At 39.6% G+C, this 27,064-nt stretch overlaps 1 protein-coding gene across 1 annotated transcript in view; it reads left to right on the top strand.

The window, feature by feature from the left end:
• BICC1 (BicC family RNA binding protein 1) overlaps positions 1-24,405 on the top strand; it is a 137,351-nt gene extending 112,946 nt beyond the window's left edge. Inside the window, exons 10-21 of the mRNA XM_063133101.1 lie at positions 1,609-1,795; positions 2,794-2,952; positions 3,972-4,168; positions 5,611-5,752; positions 6,795-6,951; positions 9,246-9,411; positions 12,546-12,585; positions 14,120-14,274; positions 17,650-17,803; positions 18,383-18,543; positions 19,901-20,000; positions 21,472-24,405. Coding sequence (XP_062989171.1) covers positions 1,609-1,795; positions 2,794-2,952; positions 3,972-4,168; positions 5,611-5,752; positions 6,795-6,951; positions 9,246-9,411; positions 12,546-12,585; positions 14,120-14,274; positions 17,650-17,803; positions 18,383-18,543; positions 19,901-20,000; positions 21,472-21,602 — 1,749 coding nt within the window. The 3' untranslated portion in view covers positions 21,603-24,405. The remainder of the gene's footprint in view (positions 1-1,608; positions 1,796-2,793; positions 2,953-3,971; positions 4,169-5,610; positions 5,753-6,794; positions 6,952-9,245; positions 9,412-12,545; positions 12,586-14,119; positions 14,275-17,649; positions 17,804-18,382; positions 18,544-19,900; positions 20,001-21,471) is intronic.
• The last annotated feature ends 2,659 nt before the right edge of the window (positions 24,406-27,064 follow it).

Below are 27,064 nucleotides of genomic sequence, written 5' to 3'. Positions count from 1 at the left end.
TTTGTGAGAGCATTCTTTCTTTCATGGTACAATCACCTCTCTCACAGCCTGAACCCCTGCCCTGGCGTCCTGCACTTCCCGCCCAGGGGAAGGTATCATAAATTTATTCTGCCCCTAGCACTTTTTCAGATCAGGAAGTACAGGCAGCCTAGGAGATTGTAGAGTAATGTGAAATGTGTAATCGAAATAAAAATACAGACAGTACCCTCAGCCAACTTGCAGTGATTAAGTAAGATCAAAAATACCACCAACACACATTCGAAATAAATTATAAAATGCCCTGAGAATGAGGCAGAAAAGGGGAAGCGCTTTTCTTGGGAGGAAGAAAACTTTCAGGAGTTCCCTGAGATATATTTTTTTCTTACTTTCTAGAAATTAAAGGACATTTTTCAGGATTTTCGACACATTTTCTTCACCATTACTTTTCTGTTGCAGCTGCATTCCCTCCTCTCAATGTCCTGGAGTGATGCTAGGTATATGGGGCATTGTGGAGGATGCAAAATGGGGGTGGGGGGAGAAAGGCTGCCAACACAGTTGACACAGTGCACACACACACACACACACACACCCAAAAAAAAACTTAGGAAAAGAAAGAAGCTATACTGCAACCCTTCCCAATAGTGATGCCTACCTGAGAGAAATGGTTGGAGAATTTCTCCTCCTGCTCCCGAAGAAATTTGGTGAAATTGCCGCTCCAATTTCTCCACCCACAAATAGGGTGGATAATTTTGAGAGGCCACTTGTGCACAGCTCTACTTATTATTAAGCAGCCTTGAGTGCCATTTTTGGCAGAAAGGCAGGATGTAAAATAAATAAATATTGGCCCCAGCATGTGCCAGTGCACCTGTAACATGAAGCCATTGTTACACATGGAAGCAAGGGGGCATGTGTTTATGAGGGTGGCTCCTGATTTGCAAGCCATGGTTTTCAGGGAGCCAGTGTTCCATTTATACTGGACTGGTATGATGTATAGGGAGAGATGTCAGTGGGTACAAGGATGTGGGATTCAAAGGCTTCTTTCTAAAATGGAAGGAAAGAAGGTGGTTACTTTTTCACGAACCTTGCTTTGTGAATGTGGAACAGGCAGAAAAGTGGTGGAGAATAGAAAATCTTGGATAGGGGAGTTGTGGAGTACAGATTACTAAGGTTGGAGGGATCTCACTTTGCTGTGTACATTTTTTTAAAATGCTAGATGTCTAATTATCTAGCATTACTCTAAATGACCTTTACACAAGAAGTGGATTTTTGCTTAAATGCTCGTTTATTTTATGGTTTGAAGTATTACAAAGCATAAACTTTGTTTCAAAAATCGTGCATTTTACCTTGTAACTGAGGGAATAAACAAGATGCATTTTACCTTTCCCGTGTTCTACAAGTATATTTTTCTTTCTTTCTTTCTTTCTTTCTTTCTTTCTTTTTTTAGCGAATCCAGAGAGTTGTGTGTAAGACCTGCCAGTTTTGGAGCCCAGCGTGCTCTTTCTGTTAATGCCACAGAATGAGGTTGTTTTAAGAATCTGTTTGTAAACAATTCTTCTCATTGCTGCCAGTTGTATAGAATTGTTTGAAATATTCTGTTACATTCTCATGATTGTGGTTTCCTTTTTACAGTCTGTAATTGTAAAAAGTGTCGAGCGAAATGCCTTAAACATGTATGAGGCACGGAAATGTCTCCTGGGCCTTGAAAGCAGCGGAGTCGCCATAGCAACAAGCCCATCCACCATCTCGTGTCCTGTTGGCCTCTCGTGTCCTGGCTTGGATATCTTATCCTCAGCTGGGTTAGGACTTACTGGACTCGGTACATCTATAATAATTTATAATATTTTGAAACTTCATGTTATGAATTAAAAGAAAAAGCTGTGCTTATTAGACAGGCATCTGAAGAGGGGAAACCATAAGAAATTAAGATATCTGAGATGGGATGTGAAATAAGGGTTTTTAGGCATGTTGAAAGATCTCAGCAATGATGGAACAGCTGAAGTAATAGCCATGAGATGTAAAGGAAAAGATTCCTAATTAAAACACACAATGCAAAAGTGAGTAGTTTCCAAGTTAGTTTGCTGAAGAGACACACAACACGTTAATGTCACTGGCGTGTAAAGGTGTATGTGTGAGAAATTCCTGTAGTACCCCATGTTCTGTTAGTGTCAGCATCCAGGAAGAGAAGCAGCTATCCTGGCAATTGTAGGGCAGACTCATAGAATCATAGAATAGTAGAGCTGGAAGGAGCCTATAAGGCCGTCGAGTCCAACCCCCTGGCTCAGTGCAGGAATCCACCTTAAAGCATCCCTGACAGATGGCTGTCCAGCTTCCTATTGAATGCCTCTAGTGTGGGAGAGCCCACGACCTCCCTAGGTAATTGGTTCCAACAATGGATACCATTGTTTTTATACTGTTTATGTTTTTGATGGTTTTAAATTTTGTATACTTTTTAATGTTCACTGTTTTTAACTTTTGTAAACTGCCCAGAGAGCTTTGGCTATGGGGTGGTAAATAAATGTAATAAATCAAATCAAATCAAATCTCTTAACAGTCAGGAAGTTTTTCCTGATATCCAGCCAGAATTATTATTATTATTATTATTATTATTATTATTATTATTATTATTATTTCTTACCCGCCCCTCCCTCTGGATCGAGGCGGGGAACAACATTGAATACAATCTGGCTTCAAATTTCAATCCTCCTGCAATCTAATATTAAAGCAAGACTTATTTGAAGAACTGGCTTTTTAAAAGCATTGTTTAATTTCTGTACATGCATGTCTAATGTCTTGACTATTTATTTATTTTTGCAGGTCTCTTGGGTCCGACCACCTTATCTGTCAACACATCCACTACTCCAAATTCCCTCTTAAATGCTCTTAATAGTTCTGTTAGTCCTTTGCAGAGTCCAAGTTCAGGCGCACCAAGCCCAACATTGTGGGCATCATCAATTGCCAATACAAGTGCTACAGGTTAGTATAAGGTATATTTTGTTTTTTTGATGTTATTTTATTTTTCTAAAAAATGTAAAATGGAAATTTTTGAAGAAAGAACAATAAAAAATGTGTTTAGTTTTTTTTTTTAATTGAAGTGTAGCATCCTGATGATGAAGAACGAAGTATCATAAAAGCAGTGAGCGTGGTACTTCCAATATCAGTGGAGCGGTGAATCCTTGGCGCTTGACAAATCCTTGGCTAAGCACCTTGGGCAGCTCCTTTACAGTTCTGACTGAGCCTGTGGCGAATTTAGCGCTCCACTGACATCAGAGCCACCAGCCTCCACTGCATAAAGGTTTATAGTATTAAAACAATGCATTCCGCTTAAGGCCTCTTTGTTGTAAAGACCTTTGTTACAATGAAACATCAATTATCCAAGTCATGACGGTTGAAATGCACTCTGTAACTTCACTATTATTGAGGGTAGAATGCATGTTTTGTATGCAGAAGTTCCCAGGTTCAATCCTGGACATTTCCAGTAGCAGGGCTGTGAAAGACTTCTGCATGTGAGCTTGGAGACATGCTGCCAGTCAGAGAAAGGCAGTACTGGGTTATTTATTTATTTATTATTGCATTTATATCCTGCCTTTTTGCCCACCAAGGAACCCAAGATGGCATACATAATCCTCCTCCTCCTCTCCATTTTATCCTAACAACAACAACCCTATGAGGTGGGTTGGGCTGAGAGTGTGTGACTGGCCCAAAGTCACCCAGTGGGTTTCCATGGCTGAGTGGGGACTAGAACCCTGATCTCCCGACTCCCAGTCCAACACTTTAGCCACTACACCACACTGGCTCTGGTTAGGTGAAGCAATGGTCTGTCTCACCATATATTCATAAACTTATGTAATTGCCTCGGTTTATTTAACTAAAATATGACTTTCAGCTTGGACTATTTTATCCACATTGTGAGGGTCTCATTATTCTAGATATTTTTGTGTATCAGGGCAAACAAGGAATTGTATTGGTCTAGAAGTTCTTACATTTCCTTACAGGTTTCTCTGCTATCCCCCACCTGATGATGCCAACTACTGCCCAAGCCACCTTAACCAGTATACTTCTATCAGGAGTGCCAAGCTACAGTCAGAACACACCATCTCCCCCTCCTGGCTTAACCCCAGTTGATATCCATGTTAACAGCATGCAAGCAGAAAGCAAGAAAAATCCAACTTCTTTAAATGGTCATGTAAAGGTAAACAAATTGACTTACGCTGCAAACCTAAGCATGCTTACTAGAGAATACATCACTGAGCTGAGCTTTCATATGAGTAAATATTCTTAGGATTGTGTAGTCAGTCTATATCAACATTGCATTTTGATTAATAGTAAGATAATTAAAAGCTTTCATTTAAAAAAATAAGCACAGTGTAAAATCTGCTGACCTGATGATTAAGGCCCTAATAGTGGCAAAATGTGATGTATTGTTTAAAGGTAGAGATAGTAGTCAACATATTGACGTGTATTTACTGTATTTTCTCCTGATTCAGGCTGCGTTCAGACATAACACTAAATTGGGGTTAATTAAAAATGGAAGTGAAAGCTTCCAATCTCCTCACAGCTATCCCAAAGTGCACAACCCTGAGGCCCGTTCACATCAGGTTAAAGCAGAGTTCAATGTTACATCCAAATCCAGCCACAGAATTAGTGGTGCTTAAGTTCATCCCAACTAAACGTTTCATTGATTTCAGTGGAACTTAACCATACCGAATTTTTGATTGGGGCCTTTGTGTTAAGAAGAACGTTAATTACAACGTTTGGCTTCTAAGCGTCACAGAGTATGACTGTGGTATCCCCTCTCCATTGTAGCTTTCTTCCCACTTGGCTTCTGCCATATCTCTCTATCGCAAATGGTAGGAAATACCACATGCCTGCAATTGTGTAGGAAAATATCTAAATACTGTTTGTCCAAGTTTTCTTTCCTTTTGCTCTCTGCCTAGTTTTGTGTTCAGCCTTCTGGCAGAAGGAAAGTGTCCCACAGTGACAATCTGAGCTCACATTGTTGGAAGAGGGCAAGAGTAGATGGCTTCTGTGGGATATGATCAAAGTCTTACATTGATTAAAGTCATACTTAAAGATTACGTTCAGTTAATCTAGCTTTGACTGGATAGGAAATTGGCACAAACATATTGCAATGCAAGGTGGTGAGTCAGTCATTGTACGAGACTTTCCATGGCTTCTGCTAGGCTCGTAGGGGTCGTAGGCTGCAGTCAGCAAGACTGTCGGGGAGGGAAACTCTGGGGCAAAGCGGGGTGGGGGCAAATCTAAGCCCCAATCCTAGTGGCGTCTGAGTATGTATAACACTGCCGTTCAGTCCTTTGGAGAGAAGGACAACATTGCACTCTAGGATACTGTGTTTCAGATCAAAATCTCCTCGTTCCTGACACTGGGTGGTCTGGCGCCTACTCACAAGCATCCCACAGGGTGGGGTAGGGGATGCAGCCTATAGTGGTTTCTGCACTATATGGACTCTCCCTTACACTTACATTCCCCTCATCATTCATAATAATAGGTCTTTTGCTCGTTTAAAATGGGCTAAAGTGATACAATGCTGTTTTTTTGGTTCGTAATGGATTTTTTCAATAAAGATGTTTTAATGCTTAAAATGATGATGAAACGTACTTGTAACTATTCCAGACCTCAGCTATGAAGTATACTGCACTATCTGCCGCAGCACTTACTGAAAACGTATTGGTTCCAAACCACAGTGATCCATCCAGGCAGACGAGTAGCCATAATGCCTCTGAACAAGTGACCACCAAGTCGAATGCTGGCGAAGGTATAATCAAAATATGCATTGTGTTTTCTAAGGTTGCATCATCCCAACATGGTAGAGGGGGCAGCGTTCCCTCTCTTGAGAGATTCAGGACAAGCTTGTGTTTTAATTGGCGATGAATCATTCTAAACAGCAGCTGTGTAAATGGTGTGCTGAAAGACTAAGCAGATTTTGAGAAATTAAGGAGGGGTTCCTTAGACAGGGCTCCTAAGTCACATCATGCTAAATATTAAAGAAGTGCCTAAGCTCAAATTGCTCAGTGAAGGAGTCCTCAAATGTCCATTGCCATTCATCTCATGACAGAGTTTCTCAACAGCTCGGTTCAGAATAACAACAAACCATGGTTGAGTGTTAGAAGCACGAGCCTTTGACCTAAATGCTTCTCCTCCCTTTAGCGGACAAGGGAAGGAGGTTAAACATTTCTCTACTGGTTTGCAATAATCAAGGTTTTGTGCACCAAGAAAAGGTGAATTCCTGTGTCCTTTTGTAAATTGCACAAAGCAAGTTCATGGGTGTTTATTCTTTGTTATCATTAATAATAATAATATTATTATAGTTGTAATTTTTTTTACTCAACATGGTTGTTACTAACTGTTGTGTTTAACTGATCATTTTTCGTTAGCAAATTTATAAGTCAAAAATACCATTTTTAAAATGTATATATAATACTATAGCAATTGTAGATACTACAGCATGATAGCAGAGCACTGCTCCGCAGACTGGTGGAAATGTTGCTCGGCGCCCCGCCACATTTCACCAGGAATAGCCCATACATTGTCAGGCTTACCTTGAAATGAAGCTCTACTCTGCATGTAATACTAGTTTCTACATTTCAGAATACATGCTGCCCTATAATATGAACGATTAAATGTCGGTCTTTCTAAGCTTCAACACAGGGTATCCATTCATAGTATTGGATATTGTAGGAAGATCTGTGATGATCTAATCAACCCCTATTGTGGTAGGACTTCTTCTCAGCTTAAATCATCCCTGATAGAAACCTATTCTTCATATGCATTGTTTTACTGCTCTTGGTTCTTCATAGGTTGCAATGATGCTTTTGTGGAAGTGGGCATGCCAAGAAGTCCTTCACATTCAGCAAATGCCAGTGATCTCAAGCAAATGATGAGTTCCTCCAAACAATCCTGTGCGAAGAGGCAAACTGTAGAACTTCTGCAAGGCACCAAAAACTCTCACTTGCAGTATGTTGCATTAATAAAGTATATAAAATAATAAAAGTACTGAGAGGCAGTAACATTTTAAAATGCTTTCTGGAGTAGGGTTGTTTGTTCGTTCATTAATAAGAATCTTACTCTAAAATCTTACTCCAAAGTCTTCTCAAATAAGTAGTATATAGTACTTCCTTTGTTATCTTTTTGCAATGTTTACAATGACCCTGTAAGGTAGATTAATACTAATATTACCCCCATTGCAAATGGGATTGGCTGAGAGAATGTTTTTTTTTTTTACAAAAGTCTGCCTAGTGTGTAGTGAGACTTAAATTAGGAACTTCCTGATTTGTAACTATAACATTCCTGTAACAAAGGAGGTTTGTAACTCCTCTAACATGGACAGATAAGAACCATTCATAATAAAACTCAAGGTGGTTCACCTGGAAGCATTCACAGTTGTTGTCCTACCCCAGGGCAGGCAGGCAAGCAAGCAGATCAAAAGCATGGGAGTAATCTCACCCATAATTCCTACGGCATGCTTCAAAGGATGAGATCAAAATGCATGTTTTTTTGGGGTGTGTGTGTGTGTGTGTGTGTGTGTGCAAATAGAAGTTGCAGAAGCACACAGCTTCTTGTATTGGTTGGGAAAGGGGTGAGCTCATACTCTGCCTTCTCGCACAATTCAAATACACACTAGGAGTAGTTAAGGAGAGGGTTGTGCCACCTCCCAAAAGAAGCTCACATACTAATTTGAATCACATTCCAGTGTATATTTATTTATTTATTTATTTATTTATTTATTTATTTATTTATTTTATTACATTTCTATACCGCCCAATAGCCGGAGCTCTCTGGGCAGTTCAGAAAATTATTATTCCATATTTGGATGTCCATAACAACTAAAAACTTATCACATTTCCCTTAGCATAAAAACGCCTAAATGATCTGTAGCACATGGAGTGAAGGGACCTTCAAATGTTATAATTTTAGTTTAATATTAGAAATCTCTAGCAAAATATTTAACAGCTTAGGACCTGTCTATATAAGGGACTGCCTGTCTCATTTTGAACCTGCCTGCTTTTTCAGATTTGCAGGAGAGGCCCCTTTGAGACCGCTATTACCTGCAGAGGCCCATTTCTTGGGCTTGTATGAAAGGGCATTCTCCTGTATCACTCCCAAACTGTAGAAGATGCTCGCATAAGAACTAAGAACATAAGGACCCTGCTGGATCAGACCAAGGGTTTCTGTCCAGGTCCAGTCCAGGTTTCTGTTTACACAATGGCAAACCAGCTGCTGACGAGAAACTCAGAAGCAGGACATGAGTGCAACAACTTTCTCCCACCCCAGAAACTATACATAGGAATACTGCCTCTGGTACTGGAGGGAGCATATAGTCATCGGGACTAGTAGCCATTGATAACTCTCTCCTCCATGTATTTGTCTAATCCCCTTTTAAAGCCATCCAGATTGGTAGCCATCACTACATCTTGTGGAAGTGAATTTCATAGTTTAACTATGTGCTGTGTGAAGAAATACTTTTATCTGTCCTGAATCTCCCACCAATCAGTTTCATGGGATGACCCCAGGTTCTAGCATTATGGAAGAGGGAGGAAAATGTCTCCCTATCCACTTTCTCCACACCATGCGTAGTTTTGTACATCTCTATCATGTCCCCCCATACTTGCCTTTTCTCCAAACTACAATTGGCCCCAGTCTCTTGGCTTTTAAAAAGGTCATGAAGACACATCTTTTTAATTTAGCCTTTGCAGCTGTCCAAATGTAATGATTTACTCTTTTTTATTTATATTGTTTTAAATTGTGCACTATCTTGATGGCTTTTAGCTATTAAGGAGGTAAATGAATGTTAATAACATTAAAATAAAATATGTGTTAGAATGAAAGTTGCTTTGAGATTGGTATGCTTCCGTCTATAACATTTTTGAAAAATTAGGCTAAGGAATTAAACTCTCTACTCCATAAAGTTGGATGTGATGTTTCTCAACAGAATTTAGATGTTCTAGATATGTTGATTGATCCAAGAGGAAAATGCCGGTTTCTTAAAATAAGCCAAACAGCATTCACACTTTGATCTGAATCTCCTGAAATACTGGTGGCAATGGAGGCTAAAGCAAACATTAGTATACTGCTTGCTGTATCACCTACTTAAAGATTGACTTTCTAACCTGTCTTATCCTTGAATAATCCAATATCCTATAGCTTTATTTTTTAAAAAAATGGGGGGGAAACTATAAAACCTCCAGTCGCTGTACATGCTTTGAAAACAAATCCCAACCCTTGACAAAATAAACTTCTTATTTTGACAGCACTGCAGAGAGATTGCTGTCAGATTCTGAGCTGAGTGCTTCAGAGAACCCGGTGGCTGATAAAAAAGCACCTGGAAGTGAACGAGCAGCGGAGAGGGCGGCAGCAGCCCAACAGAACTCTGAAAGAGCCCGTCTTGCCCCGCAGACATCCTACGTGAATATGCAGGTACTGAGCATATGGTCAAACTGTTGTCTGAAGTTGCCCCTTTCCAGCATGTAACTCCTCTGCAGAGGGAACTGCACTGGCTGCCTATTCACTACTGGGCCAGGTTTAAGGTTCTTGTACTTGTGTACAAAGCCCTAAACAACATGAGACCAAGATACCTGAGAGAGCGCCTCCTCCCCTACCAACCTGCCCGGTCACTGAGGTCATCTAAGGGCATGCTCCTGGTGGTTCCACATAGACCCATCCTCTGATTGGAGTCCACCAGGGGAAGAGCCTTCAGCGTGGTGGGCCCCCCTCCTATGGAATTCCCTGCTTCTGGAGTTCAGGCAGGTGCCAACTTTGTATTCCTTTCAGAACCTCCTTAAAATGTCATTGTTCCAGGAAGCCTTTCCTTAATGACCAGCCACAGTTCACTGTACATTTTGCTTCTTTTAAAATCGATCTTAAAGTGTTTTATTCTGTTTTTATTTTATTTTATCTTGTACCCGGCTCTGAAATTTTGAATGGGGAGCGGTATATAAATATTGTAAATAAATAAATAAAATAAATATGGTCAGTAAGGTTTTAAGTTCAAAAGCCAGAGAGTAACTGACTGGTAGCATATGACCCAGGACTAGACTCCAGAGCAAATAATCTGGCCCTCTCAGCCTTCCCCAAGCTTACATTTGCTCATTTTACTCACAAGGAAAAGAGAACTTGTTTTCAAATGCTTAAGATCAAAAAATTATTGTATTTACTCAAAATAATTCTTGGCTGCCTTTTAAGGCCAGAAGCCCTCCCAAGGAGGCTTACAGAATAAAATATAACGTTATACATAAAACGTTAAAATATTAAAAGGGTTAAAAACATTAACACAATAAAATAGCTATAAAAACCAACAATAAAACCAGCAACAACAAGGTGCGGGACCACTGCAGAGAATTCCCTCTCACGTGCCACCCTTAAAATCCACTCTTAATGTTATCTCTGCTTGGGTTCTGTATGTAACAGCCCATTTATGTTCTGGCTCATAACTGTGAAGCTCTTAGTGCTAGTGGCTCATTTTGATTAAAAAGCCTGACTGCCAGCTAGGGTTCCATTTGTTTCTGGGCCTTGGAACAGTGTCTCTTCCCCAAGAATGCAGATGTTAGCCATCCCTGCTATAGGCTTCTTTATAGCAATGAGTATCTTTCTGGAAATATCTGGTAATAATGGGTTGGTTCCAGACTAAGTTTGTCTTACTTTAGTCCCATTAAAATTAGTGGGACTAATTTAACCATGACTACCTTGTACCATCTGTTTCAATAAGAGTAAAGCATAATAAATAAATAAATAAATAAATAAATAAATAAATAAATAAATAACGTAGTCTGGATCCAACTCAGTGGACTGGCTTGAGGTTCTCAACTTTTGAAGTATTCCCTGTAGCAATTTGATAATTTCTCAAGCATCTGCAAGTGTACATAAAACACAAAGGATCTATATATGTCTAGGAGTACTTTCACAAGGGTTGCTGTCTATTACAATAAGATTTCCAATGAAAATTTACTGTACTGCCCCACTATACTCACCAGTAATCTACTAAAGGTAAATAAGTTGAAGTATATCAAGGAAAAGACTAGAATCAGTGTTAATCTACATGTTATCTAGAAATGTAACATTTCTGGAAATGTTGAAGCCATGGGGATTTTTTTCCAGAGGGGTTAACCCCCCACCGAGATATTTTGACAAAATAAAAAAAAAATAAGCAATACTTATTTTTAAGCACTCTTTACAGATCTAAAGTCACTTGTTTACTTTAGGAGAGCCTTTCTCACCTGGTGCCCTCTAGATATTTTGGACTTCAGCTCCTATCAGCCTCAGGCAGGATGTCCAATGGTCAGAAATGCAGCCGTTGTAGTCCAAAACATCTCTAGAGCACTAGTAGGGAATGTAAAGCAGCCTTTATGTTCTAGAGTTACATTATGTATAACATGGTTTGCTCATAAAATTATCATTATATTTGAAAATATTAAAAAGTGACCTCCATTAGTAAATTTGTAATCATTGTCTGAATAAACTATACTTTTAAATTTTAGTATACCAAACATGATTAATGTTATGAACACAACAAGTTATATAGAACATATTTTAGGTTCCTAGTTTATGTCTAACCAGAGGGAACTTCAGCAAATCATCCCTGAAATGTCTGAATCATCCTAGAAGGCAGAAGAAGCAGGAAGAACTGGAGGCAGTCGAAGACAAGTCAAGAAACACAAGCGTCTGTTGAAGAAAACCCAGCCTGTCAAGAATGTACATTTTCTTCCATGTTTTATCTAGGCACACCTAGAGATGTGTCTCTATCCACATGGTTGAAAAACTGAGCAGAACTTGGAGCACCCCAAAACGTCCATCACTAAAAGATAATTGGATCAATAGCTTTAATAAGAAATGGAGAAATAACTATGCTGAGAATCTTACAGGCAATTAAAAACATTTTCCTCCATGGCTTCATTATTTCCAGACATTTTACTTCTCTAGTGTTTCTTTAAAAGCCTTCTTAGTAATCGTTTTTAGAAAAGGAGTGGGGGTTAAAGGCTTGATAACAATCTGTAAACACGTCTTAAATTCTAAAAAATATATATTCATAATTCAAAGCTGTTCAATTTTTCTAATTTTTCGGGGGGGGGGGGGAAGTCTGTGGTGGAAAATAACAGGGAAAAACTATTGTTTTATCTGGGCCTTCACAACTTTAGGCACACCATAAAGCAAAATTCAGTGGGCAGACTCAGTTCAGTATTCCTAGAGTAGCACACAGTTAGTAGTGTTGGAATTGCATCAGTACAAAGAAGATGGAAGTTTTAAGCATTGCTGTTTTAGTGGAGGCTAGATAGATAGATAGATAAGATGTGATTGTGTTTGAAAACTGGATTGGAGATATTGCTAAACCTTTACTCAAAGGTATTCACAGCCCTAATTAGCTAGTTTTAGATGAAATTTTTTAAGTATATCAAATGTTCATTGGGCTGTTGGCACATTGTTGTTCGGTGTTTCGTGTTCCTCCTAGACAAACTTATGGACCGTGATCAAAATCTTTGTGGCTTGCATAGCAAAGTGCTGGCATGACATTTAGCGAGAGCAGTGATTAAGCTGCCTTCTGTGTGTTTCATTTTTAGGCATTTGACTATGAACAGAAGAAGCTATTAGCAACCAAAGGTATGTGGGACAACTGTGACTTGTAGCATCTATCTGTTAGTAGAGCAATGAAAGGGTTTCTCCTCCCCCCCCCCCCCACTTATTCCCTGCTGCCCTGAGATTTGGCCGGGTTGTTTGCTAAAATGGAGAAACTGTATCTTAGACAACATGTTTTGCAATCCAAACTTCTTTGTGTATAAAAACTCTGTATCTACTATTAAATTTTATGTGAGAGAACACTGTAAACTTGAAACTTGTTGCCCTGTGACGCTTTCTTTGAAGCAGGTGGTGGGAATAGATAATCTACTAGTTCCAATTCTGGTACTGATTCATCTGGCACTTTACATTTTTAAAAGGCACAGGCCTTCTAGGCTACCACACGTTTTTCTCCAGTATAATGATGCTTCGTGTGCGTCCCTTTTTTAAGGTAGCTTAGATAGGAGAGCTGGTCACACACTCACTGACCAGGCATCCTGTAAATACGAAGGCAGGGCAATGCTCATCTCATGCTTCTTCACATCCCATACTCCTCCACATAAGAGATCACAGCTGACATGGGTGATATATGCATACATCAATATGCACATGTGACTATTCCCCATCTAAAAAACGTGGAGAATGATCACAGATATCATAGATAGACCAGTGAGACCTGCAACAAAATGTTGCAGTGTAGAGTACTCAGGATGCCAGCCAGCCATGTGCTCCTCCAGGAGACTCCCATTACATACGCGCGTGCACCCCCCCCCCCTCAGTTTTCCATTTTTTTCTATTGATAGTCAACATTCCATGGCTACTAAACTTGTTCAAGCCCTCATTTGGCTGTTTTGTAGGTTTTGCCTTGTTAGGCTTTTTAAAAGATGTTTTATGCCCTCACAGAAGCCCTCATTTCCTCAATAATAATAATAATTGTAATAATAATAATAATAATAATAATAATAATAATAATTCTAACCCACCTCTCCCTCTGGATTGAGGTGGGGAACAACATTAAATACAACAATACACAATACAAAACTTGTTAAAAGAGCATATAAAATTCATCTGGGTAGGCCTGCCGGAAGAGACTAGTCTTTATGACTGTCTTAAACTCAAAAGAGAGTATTAAGTCGACGAATCTCCTCTGGCAGCCCATTCCACAGTCTGGGGGTAGCATTTGTCCATGATTATGTCCTCCTTTCCTCCATTTCATCCCTGTTTCCTGCTTGCTTTCTTCTCAATCAGCTAGCACAATCTTTCTCCCTCTACAGTTTGTGCTCTGAGCAGGCTGCTTGGTTGAACAGTCCCACATTTCTGAATTTGGTGTGTGTGCACGCACACACATGGTCCCCACATTACACGTTACCTTATATGTGTCTCACCCCACATACAGAATCATAAGATGAAGTGTGATTCCCTTTGTATGCAAAGGGAAGCAAAAGTTGAGAGCAAGTGGTTTTCTGGATTTCTGTGAACTTATTCTATGAGGAGTTTTGACTGAAGGATGCTTTTTTTTTAATCTAAAGCATGCAAGATTAATACTTACAAACATCTGTTACTTTTTCTCTTCATTAAGCTATGTTAAAAAAACCCGTTGTTACGGAAGTGAGAACGCCAACCAACACTTGGAGTGGGCTTGGCTTCTCCAAATCAATGCCAGCTGAAACCATTAAGGAATTAAGACGAGCCAACCACGTATCTTACAAACCATCTATGTCGACAACTTACGAGGTAAGGAAAAACTTGCAGCATGACTTTTACAATGTGTTTTTAGTGTTCAAGAAATTGGAACCACTCGCCCGAACCTTGAACATGTCATGAAATGATTTCCACAATCTCTTAGAGCACCAAGAAGATGCAGCATAGTTCCATTACTCCTGCAGTTTTAACTCTTAGTTAGTAAGCATGGCTGTGCGGGACCAGTCAAGAGATCCCTCAAAGCTATAGTTCCGTGCCACAGTGAAGATGCTGGTGTTCTCTTGTGTTTTTCTCCCAAGTGTCTAAAAGAGAAAAGTCCCTTCAACGTGGTGGTTTTATTTCTAGCTTGAATAGATGGCAATCATGGTTTGTGGACTAAAATATAGGCCCAAGTTATCACACGGACATAAAACCACCTTTGCAGCTTTCAGCTACATAAAGCATGTACATCCAGTAATTTAGTGAAAGACGGAAAAGAGTTGAGTCCTTATGAGTTATAAAGTGGAGGAAAAGGGATTTGCTTCTTCCTGTTGGCAGCCCAGCATGGATATGTTTCATGGAGTTAGGTTAAGTTATGGGGTAAGTGCAATGCCCCGATGCATAGAGCATTTGCCACAGGGAAGTGTTTTACAGTATCCTCTACATGAAAGGGAAGGGGTTGTAGTATAGTTATCAGGCCACAATGAACTACTGTGGTTCACTGGCAGCAGGGATGTGGCATTCTTGGTTGGCAGGGGAATAGGGAAACATTGTGTTCCTTTTGCAGCATCTCTCCCTTGTCCCAATAACGCGACGCTATAAAGGAACAGCTCTTGCAAATAATAGAGTGGTAGATATTTCCCATATTTTTGCCAAGCCCAAATGAATCTGGGGTTTGCTGCCATTTGATCTGGAAAAGAAGATGGGAGGAGAATGGTTTCCCCAATGGCAGTGGTCCAGTGGCGGGGTGCAAATACTGCTGATAGGATGATGCCTGATCTTTTGATTTACAGAAAGCAATTACGATGATTAAAAAATGGCAGCAGTTGTGTTCTGCTAGGAGTTTCTTCTCTCTTGCCAAGTCACAATACTGCAGTAAATCGGGTCTAGGCTTTCTGTAAACCATCTGCGTGTTTTTTGGATAGGATACAAATGATAAAATGGATTTCCCTTGGGACCAGGTTTAGCTTTGTGCACATTATTCCACCTATATATGTTTAGCAGATACGCTGTTCAGTGTGTTTCACATTATCTTCCAGCCATGTTACTCTTGCCTCCTTTTTCTAGGAGTTTATTAGGAAACTAAAAATGTTTTCTGCATCTGAGTCACTTGGCCGTGGCTCAGAAACAAACCACAGCCTGGGTTCTTTGCTCTGTAAACTATTTCTTCAGAGTCTCCAGCACTCATTGTTTTTGCCGTGCTTGGGACATGTGGGAAAAATAAAAACCATGGATCCCTTTGTTTTTTCCTGCTTTTACTGGGTTGTTTTCAGAACGTCCATGGGTATTAGAAAGCACTCCTATCACGGTGCTTTGACATCCTTGATTCCAAAGCAATTAGCCAGGTCTTACTAGTAAGCTGAGCCACGTAGGTGTGATCAGTGGGTGGTGGTGACAAAAACTTGGTATGGTGTGGGTGGGGGAATTCATTTCCAAATCTCAGTTAAGACTGACCAAACAAAGTCCCAGTTATATTAGTCTGGCCTCATTTCCTTTTTTAAAAAGAGCTTTGCAAAACTTTCTGCTACAAGTTTACTTTTGAAGTGGCTGGTGAGTGCCTTTTCCTTAAACCCAGTGTTTTTGAGGCATTTCTTACAGAAATTAATTTACATAAATAAAATAATAGTAATTAATAATAGTTTATATTGCTTTCTCTACCAGAGCGCATTCCATTTCACCAAAACATACAAAACACAACAATATAAACAAAAAAGAAATATACATTAGATAAATTACTCACCAGAAATTAAAGTGATTCACAACCAGTCAAAAAACCCGAACAATTTAAAACCCAAAACAAACCTATTGTTCCTCGCTCCATAATCAATGGTCATTGAGGATAGTCTTTGGCACAGTTTCTTAACTCTACATTTCATTGTCCAGAATTGAGTGCAAACCTTACAGCAGATGATCAGCAATTTCTAAAAGCCTTTTAAATTGGCTATATATGCAAGCAAACAACCCTCTCCGCCAAATTCTGATGTGCCGTTAAATCAGGATTGGGCATTTTACAGTGCCTGCAGATGTTTTGGCCTACAACTCCCATGATCCCTCACCATTGGCTATGCTCACTAGGGCTGATGGGAGTTGTAGGCCAAAACATCTGGAGGGCCATAAGTTGCCTACCCCTGCATTAAATCAATATGTATTTTACTGGGCTTTATTTTCCATACTTTGTGAGAAGGGTAAAGGTGAGAATATAAATCTGATTTTATTCTTCGTTGGCTTGCATCTTATAATTTAAGCAAAGCGTAGCTCAAAATATCCTTCAAGCATCCCCTGCTGTTATAATAGGGCTTAATATGTTCACGGCAGAAGCAAGGGCCAAAGTGGACAGGATATTAAGATGAACATTTTTAAAAATGCAGATAGCAACTACTGAGCGTGCAGATCGTTATTGGGGTGACCGGAAGCTGAAGCTGCCATTTGTGTTGGGAGGAAAAGTCCATTTGGCACTAGTTATTGAGTGCCTAAAATAACTCCTGTTTTCAGTAGTTTTTTTACACTCATGAACATTATTTCAGTCTTGTTTTGGAGCCCTGGGGGCAGCTTGTTATTGTTGCTGGGGGGGTTTCTTTGTCCTCTGTCGCGCAGACCCTCGAGCCAGATGATTTTCTTAACTAGCGATGAATCATTGACAAAATTATTGTGGGTGATTGATTGTAGCAAGTTGAATTAAATGGCAGGGAGAGCAAATGAGGCCAGAGCCAATACAAACAAGAGCTGTGCCAAGAAGCAGTAGCACCTGTCAGGGGAGAGAAGGGTGCTAAACAGTATTAAAGCCATGTAAGGTGGCTGGTACTCTTTTGGTAATTAGTAGTGCTGCTTTAGATACGCTAATCTTGAAATATCAAAAGGAGTCAATATTCAACATATTCCAGATGTATTGCATAAACAAACTAGGCAGTATCTGCTGTACGTATGTGGCAGAGTACAGATAGGGATGCTGTAGGATTTTGTTCAGGCCACATTTTTAAGCAAACCAACTTGATTCATATTTACCAGACTTATACATGCATCACAACACAGTGTTGGTTTTTGCACGTCTTCAACTTTTGATGTAGTTCTATAAAGGGTTGTGACATCATTAAAAGAACATGGGATATATTGAAAGATGCAGCCCACTTCCTGCAATCCGAAGTGGGGTTGTCAAGGAAAAACTTTGCCCAGTTTTCATGTTACACTTATTCCTTCTTGTTTTTCTGGTAGGGCTCATCAATGTCTCTCTCGCGGTCCAACAGCCGGGAACACCTAGGAAGTGGTAGCGACTCTGATAACTGGAGAGATCATAATGGCATTGGTCCTACAGCTCCCAACGACTTCGTTTCATCCATTGGCAGCCCTAAACGGAAACAGAAATCAAGTAATGATTTGCTACACATTTCTTGCACCCCCCTCATTTTGAGCATGACTTTTCTAATGCAGTACTGTTGGCTTGAATAAAGGTTTGTTCTAAGCCTAGGGAAACAAAATTGGTTAATTACTTCAACCTTTAATCATACATGTTCAAATACTAGGGGAAAGCTATATATTAGACACATTGGGCTGCTGCTGAAAATGGCAGTCACGTGGTTCAGCTTCTTGCCCTGATATCACACTGTTGAGTACTTCCATATGCCCGCCACCACACCATGACATATGAAGTAAGTTGATGTACAAAAAACAAAGGTGGGAGACTTGACCTAGGGCTGACATTTTCAGCAGCAGCAGCCCTTCATTTCTGATAACAACAGGAATTCCTCTCTTACTATCAGTAGTCTTTTAATTCTTTTTATAATATTTCAATTAAAGTGTCAATGTTAAGGTCTGGTAATTTGATATGGGGGAATTAAAACCTCATCATGGTGGTTTGTGTGAAATTTAAGTTGTTCAGTGGACCTCTCTTTAAAGTGAAATGCAAACTGATTGGAAACTCAAAGGTACTTCCTCTCTGAACTTCCAGCCGAACATTATCTCAGCAGCAGCAATTACATGGACTGCATCTCCTCGCTGACAGGAAGCAATGGCTGTAACTTGAACAGTCTATTTAAGGGATCTGACCTGCCTGAGCTGTTCAGCAAACTGGGTTTGGGCAAATACACAGACATATTCCAGCAACAAGAGGTCAGTGTCTGGAAAAGGCATTTTTTTGTTGTTGTTCCTGCTAGAGTATTTTGATTACTTTCCAAACTAAATTGCTCAATTGCTACCATCTGCTGTACGTTCATTGACTATTCTGTGAAGAACACATATTCATTCCTTGAATATAGGAGTAGCCAGCTTCAGGCCTCAGTGTTTTCAAAGGACTGTGCTGAGAGAAGCAACTTCACATTCCCAAAACAGATTTCCATTGTTCATAAGCATACTTGAATACAGGTGGGCCTGAGCCCTTGGCTGTGGCAGAGAATCAGGCCTTCGCCTCTTCCGCATTGCCCTACTGCCTGCATTCCAGCTCAACAGACTAAAACAGCCTTCCCTAATCAAGTCTTCTCCAGATGTATTGGAATACAACTCCCATTACCCGCAGCCAGCTTGGACTGTGGCTGTGGGTAATGGGAGATTTAGTCCAATACATCTGGGAGGATGGGACCAGGTTGGGGAAGGCTGGACTAGAGTCAGAATCAGGCCTTTATTATTAATATTATTATTATTATTACATTTATATACCGCCTTTTTCCCTCCAATGAACCCAAGGTGATATACCTCCTCCTCCTCCTCCTCCTCCTCTCCATTTTATCCTCACAACAACAATTCTGTGAGGTAGGCTGGACTGAGAGTCTGTGACTGGCCCAAAGTCACCCAGTGGCTTTCCATGGCCGAGTGGGGACTAGAACCCGGATCTCCCAACTCCCAGTCCAACACCTTAGCCACTACACCACACTGACTCTATGTATGCAATGATTCCATAGGACAGCAAAATAGGCACAGAATGTGCTGTTGAGTACAGAATTCAGCTTCCTGAGAATCTTAAGTGTGCTTTCATTAATTCATGCATTAAAATGAATTAATCCTGTTTGTAGTACTGTTCCCATCACCTCTGACTTCTCACATGACACTAGTGGCGTATCCAAACTCTTCCTCCCATATGGTTACTGTACCATGACCACGTAACCAGTGCTTGGCAACTAGAGGTACATATTTAGGCTCCCCTTTATATCTGTTTTCCTACCTAATAGGGTATTAGTGTACCCTTTGCTATTCTAATTAGATACATAAACCAAAGGCTGCAAACCTATGCAGGATTATCTGAGAGTAAGTCCCATTGAACTCAATGGGGCTTACTTCTGAATAGATGTGTATAGGATTGTATTGCACATTTCTTGGTCCATTTTCTCTTCTGATAAATAAATGCATGTTTGGAATGTTAAAAACTTCCAGTTTCTTCAGTGATGTTAACTATACCACTCCCATGTTGCATGCATTTTGAATGTTAGTGTGAGATTTCTATATTAGTAAGGTATATGTTTTGTGCTTTTTCTAGATTGATCTTCAGACGTTCCTCACTCTTACAGATCAGGATCTGAAAGAGCTTGGAATTACTACTTTTGGTGCACGAAGAAAAATGCTGCTTGCAATCTCAGGTAAACAAAATAGCCAGTAAAGCAGCTACACCCAAAAACCCAAACCGAAATAACATGTTGTATATGTTTGCCCAAGGCCACCTACAGTGCAATCCTGTGCATGTCCACTCAAAGTCAGTCCCATACATTCCGTGGTGCTTATGCCCAGATAAATGGGTATGGGGTCGTAGGAGTAATGAGTTTCTGGCTGAGGTGTGATTTGAACCCAGAGCCTCCTGACTATCACTTTTAGTCACCATGCTACAACACCTCTCAAAATCCTGTGATGACTAATGGGCCAGGGATGTGTGTGTTATCAAGAGCGGATGAATAGCTGAGTCCACAAAGTGAAGGTTTGCAAAGCAAAAACCACACACCAAAACACTGGTGCAAGAACTGAACTTCCTCTGTACAAAAAAGTACTGGTTGAAGTAGCAAAACCATATTTGGCTCTGCCTTACTAGTAGGGGAGTAGCTTAGCTCTGCACCCTGCGTGACCCCTTGCTTTTACATCTCTAACACTCTTAAGTCCCTGTTCAGACAACATGCTAAGTATTTTGAGCTAAACATTGTGGCTTAGCTTGTTATGTGAACCATTCCTAACCATGGTGGGTACATAACCACAGTTTAAACATGCTTACTAACCATTTGCTGCAAATGGTTTAGCAGCCTAACCATGACTTAGCATGTTGTCTGAACAGGCCCTAAGACACATTAACTTTCTGTTAGTTCATTGGTATTCCAAAGCTGTGGCATCTCACAAGAGAGGTATGCATGGAATTGCCAGGTCTTAAATATAATATTGCTCTCACCTGAACATGTTGCTTTAGAAACTCCAGCCAAAAGTATATTGATAGCAAATTGAACTTACCTGTGTGAGCTCAAAATTGTTATTATTTTGTATATTTCTGTATATTTCTTGCTGAAGAACATAATAACAAAATGTATTATATCATGTATGGTTTGGTATATTTACCCATGAAGTTGTGTTAAAATTGTTTGTAAAATTGTTTTAATATTGAAAATCAATAAAAAAGAAATTAAAAAAGGAACTCCACCCATCTAGAATGTTGAAGGCATCCCTCTTAAAGTACCACCTTATTCCTCTTTGAATTCAAAACTGCAGCAAGCTAGAACAGCAAGTTTTAAACTATAGAACAGCCTTCCCCAACCTGGTGCTCTCCAGCTGTGTTGGGCTGCAACTCCCAGAATTCCCAGCCATCATAGGCAATGCAGGCAGGGCATTATGGGAGTTGAAGTTCCAACACAACTGAAGGGCACTAGGTTGATGTAGGCTGCTGTAGAAGGGCCTTAAGAAAATGTCACTAATTGCCTACTCTCGTACAAGAATCTAATTTGCATTTCATCACCTTGTGTGTGTGTGAAATGAATCTGGGTTTGTTATTATTAAACACAATAATTAAGCCTGTTCTGTTTAACGGCTTTAAAAAAAATATTAACGAGAGCATTTCTTTTTCCACCCCATATGCAGAACTGAATAAAAACAGGAGAAAACTGTTTGACCCCGCCAACGTACGTGCCTCATTCCTGGAAGGCGGCGCTAGTGGACGGCTGCCACGTCAGTATCATTCAGACATTGCTAGTGTGAGCGGCCGCTGGTAGCAGTAAATTGAGGCTCTCACAGTTGGCTGCACAAATGGACATGGCAATCCTGTGGACAGCCATCACTGCACACCACCCTCTGCACTTTGGGAGTTTAGGTACCAAGGACCAAAGCCTTCTTTTCTGCACAAGTACTTGTGCCAAAAGAGAGAGAGAGAGAGAGAACACTTGTCTGTCTTTCCAAACACCAAATGTGGATTATGTTTTACTCATGTAGATTGGACAGAATTTGCAATAATAATAATATAGGGTTCTTTGTTTAGTATTTTATTACTTATAATAACTATATTGTATGCACTGAATTTTTTACTTCTTTGAACGGAGAGTGAAGGGCTGGGATGCCAGAGGGGCATAAGCATGTGGTTTTTATCAAGAAGGTATTTCTGGTACTGCTTAATAATTAATTGAGGTCTTTCTGCACTTTACGTGTTCTGATTGCTTGTCCTGTGGAAATTTTATTGTTTTCCTCTAATTTCCATGGAAAAAAATATTGTATTGGCACTAATCAACATTTGCCAGGTGTGTTCCCACATTAGATAAAAAGAAATCTTGGCATAAACGGTACTAGCAAATCAAATTTTGATGATTTTCTTCCTTTAAAAACTGTTGAGAAGTCTTCCATAATCAGGGCTCTTAGTGTTAGACAACCTTCTTTTCACTTTTGGGAGGCAGTCTATGAAATACTTGCAATTAAGCTTGCACACTGTAAAAGCTGCAATGAAAGACCAAAACGGACCTTATTGCCATCAGTTAACCCTATTTAGCTGCTGCCTGTAATGCTAAAACTGATTTTAATGGTTGTCTCAAAGCAAAGGACTATTTTACTATAAAACTGCCACTAAAGGACACTTTATTTATAGCAAACGTCTTATTTTTAGATTCTATACACTTACAGTGCATACGAAATTAAACTGATCTACTAAAAAGTTTATGATAGAGAATGGAAGGCAATTCATCATACCAGAGCTCTGGGCCATTGCTTTGTTTAAACAGAGCATTGATTTCGTTTGACAAGACAGCACTGTTGCATTCATTTCAAGAAGAATATTTCTTACATGACTCTTCATTGAACAATAGAGCAACATAAATCAAATAGCTGCAATGGCATCTGTTTTCTTGGTTGCTATAAGTTTGTGATTGTCAGCTATGGACAATTTGAGATGAGCTGTTTCCAAAAATCTGTATTGACTATCACCAGAAAGAGTCCGTGTTGTGCATGGATCGAACTAACAGTTGTGTTCTTATACTGTGAAAGCCCAAGAAATCTGGTTATACTATTTCTGTTGTTTTTTTTGCAAATGGCTACATACAAATTTATGAAGTGAAGGATAGCACGAAGTGCCTCTCTGTGATGCAATATGTTTCCAAACACGAATTTATTGAAAGAGAAAAAACATTCCCATAGCAAATATTGTGAATTACTTGTACTGTAATTTCTTATTTATGTACAATGTACAGACCCTTTAAGGTGGATGTAAACCACTCATAACGAAGGCATTAGACTTAACCAATTACCATAGTTGTTTTTTTATATATGCAAAATTGGGGTGAGAAATCGTTTTGACACTTTCTGTGGATAATTCTTTTCTATGGTGAAGAAAAACACTCACATACACACAGGGAATTTTTAAAAGGTGAGAGCATAGGCAATAGTAACCTGTCACATATCAGCATTAGTTTTAACCATATCCAATGATGGCTTTATAGCTAAACAACCTTCCACTGCTACTGAAATAGCTGCTGATCTTTCTCCAGTGTGAAAAAGCCAGATTAGTGCATATAGGACTATAGTGGACTTTTTCTCTGTGTTAAGGCATATATTATTCTGGAAACCAAATATCCCTGTCTTGAAACACAGCAGTTACTTCTGTTCCTACAACAAAATACAGGTCCTGATACTACAAATCACTAACTTTTTATCACAAATACTCCCCTTTGGTATGAGTTTCTTTATGTGGCTAAAATTAAGCACTTGTGTTAGCAGATCAGGTCCATTTTACCAAAATTTAAAACTTACTTGGTGTAATCTGTTACAGAGATGAGGATGAGCACCTGCAGTCTTTAGGTTTACATTGCGTCTCCTGCCCATTAGATCTCTTCTCCTACAGAACTATGCAGATTGATTTTTTGTTCAGTGTGTACTGAAAATGCCATGTGTTAATGACAGTATTATACCTGGAAGATGCAATTAAGCTACTGTGGTCTATGCTGAAGTGAAGAATTTCCCAGATATAAGATAGGGCTTGCACATACACAAACACGAACCCACAAACTCCACACTGGAAAAACAACTTTCTCACTCCTTTTGATGACACAAAAGGGAATATGGCAATGCAATAGTCAGTATTGTCAGTATTGTATTATGCACAAAAAATATTGAAACGTTAGTTTTACATTTTGTGCCTTTATAGCGACCAGTTATCTGTAAATATAGAGCAGATACAGATTGTATTTTGGGAGGGAAGGGTTCCTTTTTAGTGATTTTTTTAAATAAATAAATAAATGAAAGATGGAATTAAACATTTAAAAATGGGAATTTTCCTAACTAATCAAATGTTACATGAAAGAATAAATTTATATAACCCTCTTGTTACACTGCCTATTAAATATAGTCTGTTGTCCTTTATGTAGGCCTTTTCTTGAGACAATTTCGTGTTTTCTTCAACTGGAATGATCATCCCAAAGGCAGGGAAAAAAGATGCTGATAACATCATTATGGTGTTAGGTTAGGCTTTGAGAAGACTGGCCTAAACTGAGTATAAGAACAGCACTGGGCTGTAGAGGGCTGACAATGCTTCTGAAATGGAGGGCATGTCTTGTAGTCATCTCACCTATTTTTCTTTACCGTGGGGAGGAGAGGTAACACCCTTCTGAAACTGTAGTACTTCAAAACATAGGTTGAGGGTTCACATGCTTGACTGCTGACTATCCCCCTTCTCAGGAAATCCCTTCCTATGAAACGCTGGCCTATCAGGGAGAAGAATTCAAACTAGTGTCATCCGGGCACTAGTTTTAGTTTTTGAAAAGAGGAAAAATCCAAATATGTTCACTACCAGCGCCATAGCCTGAAATTTGTACTGCAGAGGGAGTCTAAGGATACCCTAAGGTAGACATTATAAGTTGCCACAACAAAACAAAAACCTAAATACAAATGCCTTACTATAAAGTAACATTTAAAGAAATTATTTAATAAATTAAATACATTTTAATCAAGTTAAAATAAAAGTCCCTGTGCTCCCAATAATCAGCTAGTTTATTTCTTATTGGGCAATTGGCTAGAACAGCCTTCCCCAACCTAGAGCTCTCCAGTTGTTTTAAGCTTCAAATCCCATCAGGCCTGGTCAAACATGGCCATTGATCAGGAAAACGGAGTTACAGGCCCAAACATCTGGCCTATAGCCCAATCTGAACTATGGGCACCAGATTGGGCTAGAATGATGCTTGCGTGGTTTCCTCCTATCTCCACAAGTCAAAGGGCTTTTCTGATGAAAACTGGATATTCAGGGAAGGAGCCAGGCCTGATGCTCTGGCATTATGAAATAGTGCAGTTCCAAGAAGGTTATACTGCATGCTCTTTTTGAATGTGTAGGTTATCTCTTATTTGATTGTTGGCAAAAGGCCAAGTACTGCCAATTATGAAGTGGAGAACTGATTGCGGAAGCAAGATGGGGTAGGTAGTTACTTTTTGCCCCTGAGCAGCTCCGCCATCAAAATAGAAAGGCAACTTTGCAGACCACGCTGCCCTTTGCACTGCTCCTGCAAATATTCCTTCGCTGTGTGGACCAGCAGAGAACAAATATCAATTAAAGCTGCCTCTCTGTGTGGACCAATCAAGCCTGGATGAGGTGAAACAATACATCCACTCCCTTGCACAGAAAATGGGGAGGCTTGCAGAAATAAGTCTGGCATTGAGTAGGCCTCTCAGTGGAACAGCAAATGCCTAACTCTCCTCCCAAAGACAAAAAAAGAGAACTGCGCAGGTAGATACAGTTGCCCGTGTATTTCAAGGAAATCTAGGAGAAATGTTACCTCAGGACAACTTTTGCTGTGGCACACTTAAGCGAATGCTTTCCCCAAGCAGTTTTTATTGAGAGCAGATTTCCCCCTTTTTAGTTTCCTCAAAACAAATTGGGAACCATATCCACTTATGCAGCTGTCTTACCACCACCACTGGGCTTTTTTTTCTACAGCTGTAATTGATCCTCTCCTTGTGTGTCCCAAATCTCCTCTCACTGTTATGGGATGCTGAGAGGTTCAGTAGCCATACCAACTTGCTTTTTATTCAAACTCAATAAAAACATTTCCCTTTTAAAGGCCTGTTTACACATAACCACAATGCTATGGGAACCATTTCCTGTTGGTGTACTTCGGTGATGTTTTAATATGGGAATCGCATGGTCTGGGTTGATTGCATGGTTTCGTTTTACTTCCCAGCCACAACATTGACCCTACCCACTTGGTCCCTTCATGTATTCCTACGCACTGTAAGGTTTTACCAAGACAAAAGGACTCCTACGGCAATGCAGATTTGGCCTTGAGATCATAATATTATTTCAAGTAATTGCATTATTATAATGTGAGTACTAGCTCCAGTAAAGTTATTACACTCTATAATACATAAATATATCATTTGAGAGCGAACACTTCTGTCTTTCCAGCTTGGAGTTCTTAATCTGAACGTCCCAATTGCTGCATGGGAGTCACACTCTGGTCTCTCACCCAGTCTATTTGTAAGCAATTAATCTAGATTATCTGGGCTATTTTAGGAATTGGGCACAAGACATCCTGGATTCAGATGCTCTCACCTCTCTTGCTGATTAAGTTCTTCCTCTGCAAAAAGCGTGTTGTACAACTATTTGATAGTTTTTAAGCTAAGTTCCTGAAACTTTGGAGATCTTTCTGTATAATAATTTAGGTTTTAAGAATCCTAATAGGCCCACAGATTAATAAAACATCAAGAGAACAAATATATTTTAAAGCTGAGCAAGAGCTCTATTGTAGAAAAAGATGTTCGCGATCCTCATCCTTAAGTGAGAGTTGGAGGGTTAACTTATAAAATAAAGTTCTTTCAGAGAAAACTATGAATATGTTGAAAAAAGTGATCCCTAGATCCTGCTTGGTAGAACTTTAACAAATTTGTCTCCTACTGCAGACAATCTTGTATATTAGAGCTACTAGCCTGAAATGTTTACCAAAAAATAAAATCCTTAAAGGTTTATTATAATTTAGGATTAAAAACCATTTAAAGTAGCATACATAAAGAGTTATGACTTAACCCTATCTATGCTCACTTTTACGGACAGCAAATTGCTTTTTGCGGCAGTTTTAGAAATGGATGAAACTGTGGACATCAGCAACATTTAAATTCTGGAAAGGAATGAGCTGAGAGTACAAGATCAAAGAAATTCATATGAAACGGGTGGATTTCAGCAGTTAACAGATAATGTTCTGTGAAAAGCAAA

Source organism: Elgaria multicarinata, chromosome 8, assembly GCF_023053635.1.
Source record: "Elgaria multicarinata webbii isolate HBS135686 ecotype San Diego chromosome 8, rElgMul1.1.pri, whole genome shotgun sequence".
NCBI classification, from domain to species: domain Eukaryota; kingdom Metazoa; phylum Chordata; class Lepidosauria; order Squamata; family Anguidae; genus Elgaria; species Elgaria multicarinata.
The sequence above is the reverse complement of the archived record's forward strand: the minus strand, read 5'-3'. Positions and strand labels throughout refer to the sequence as shown.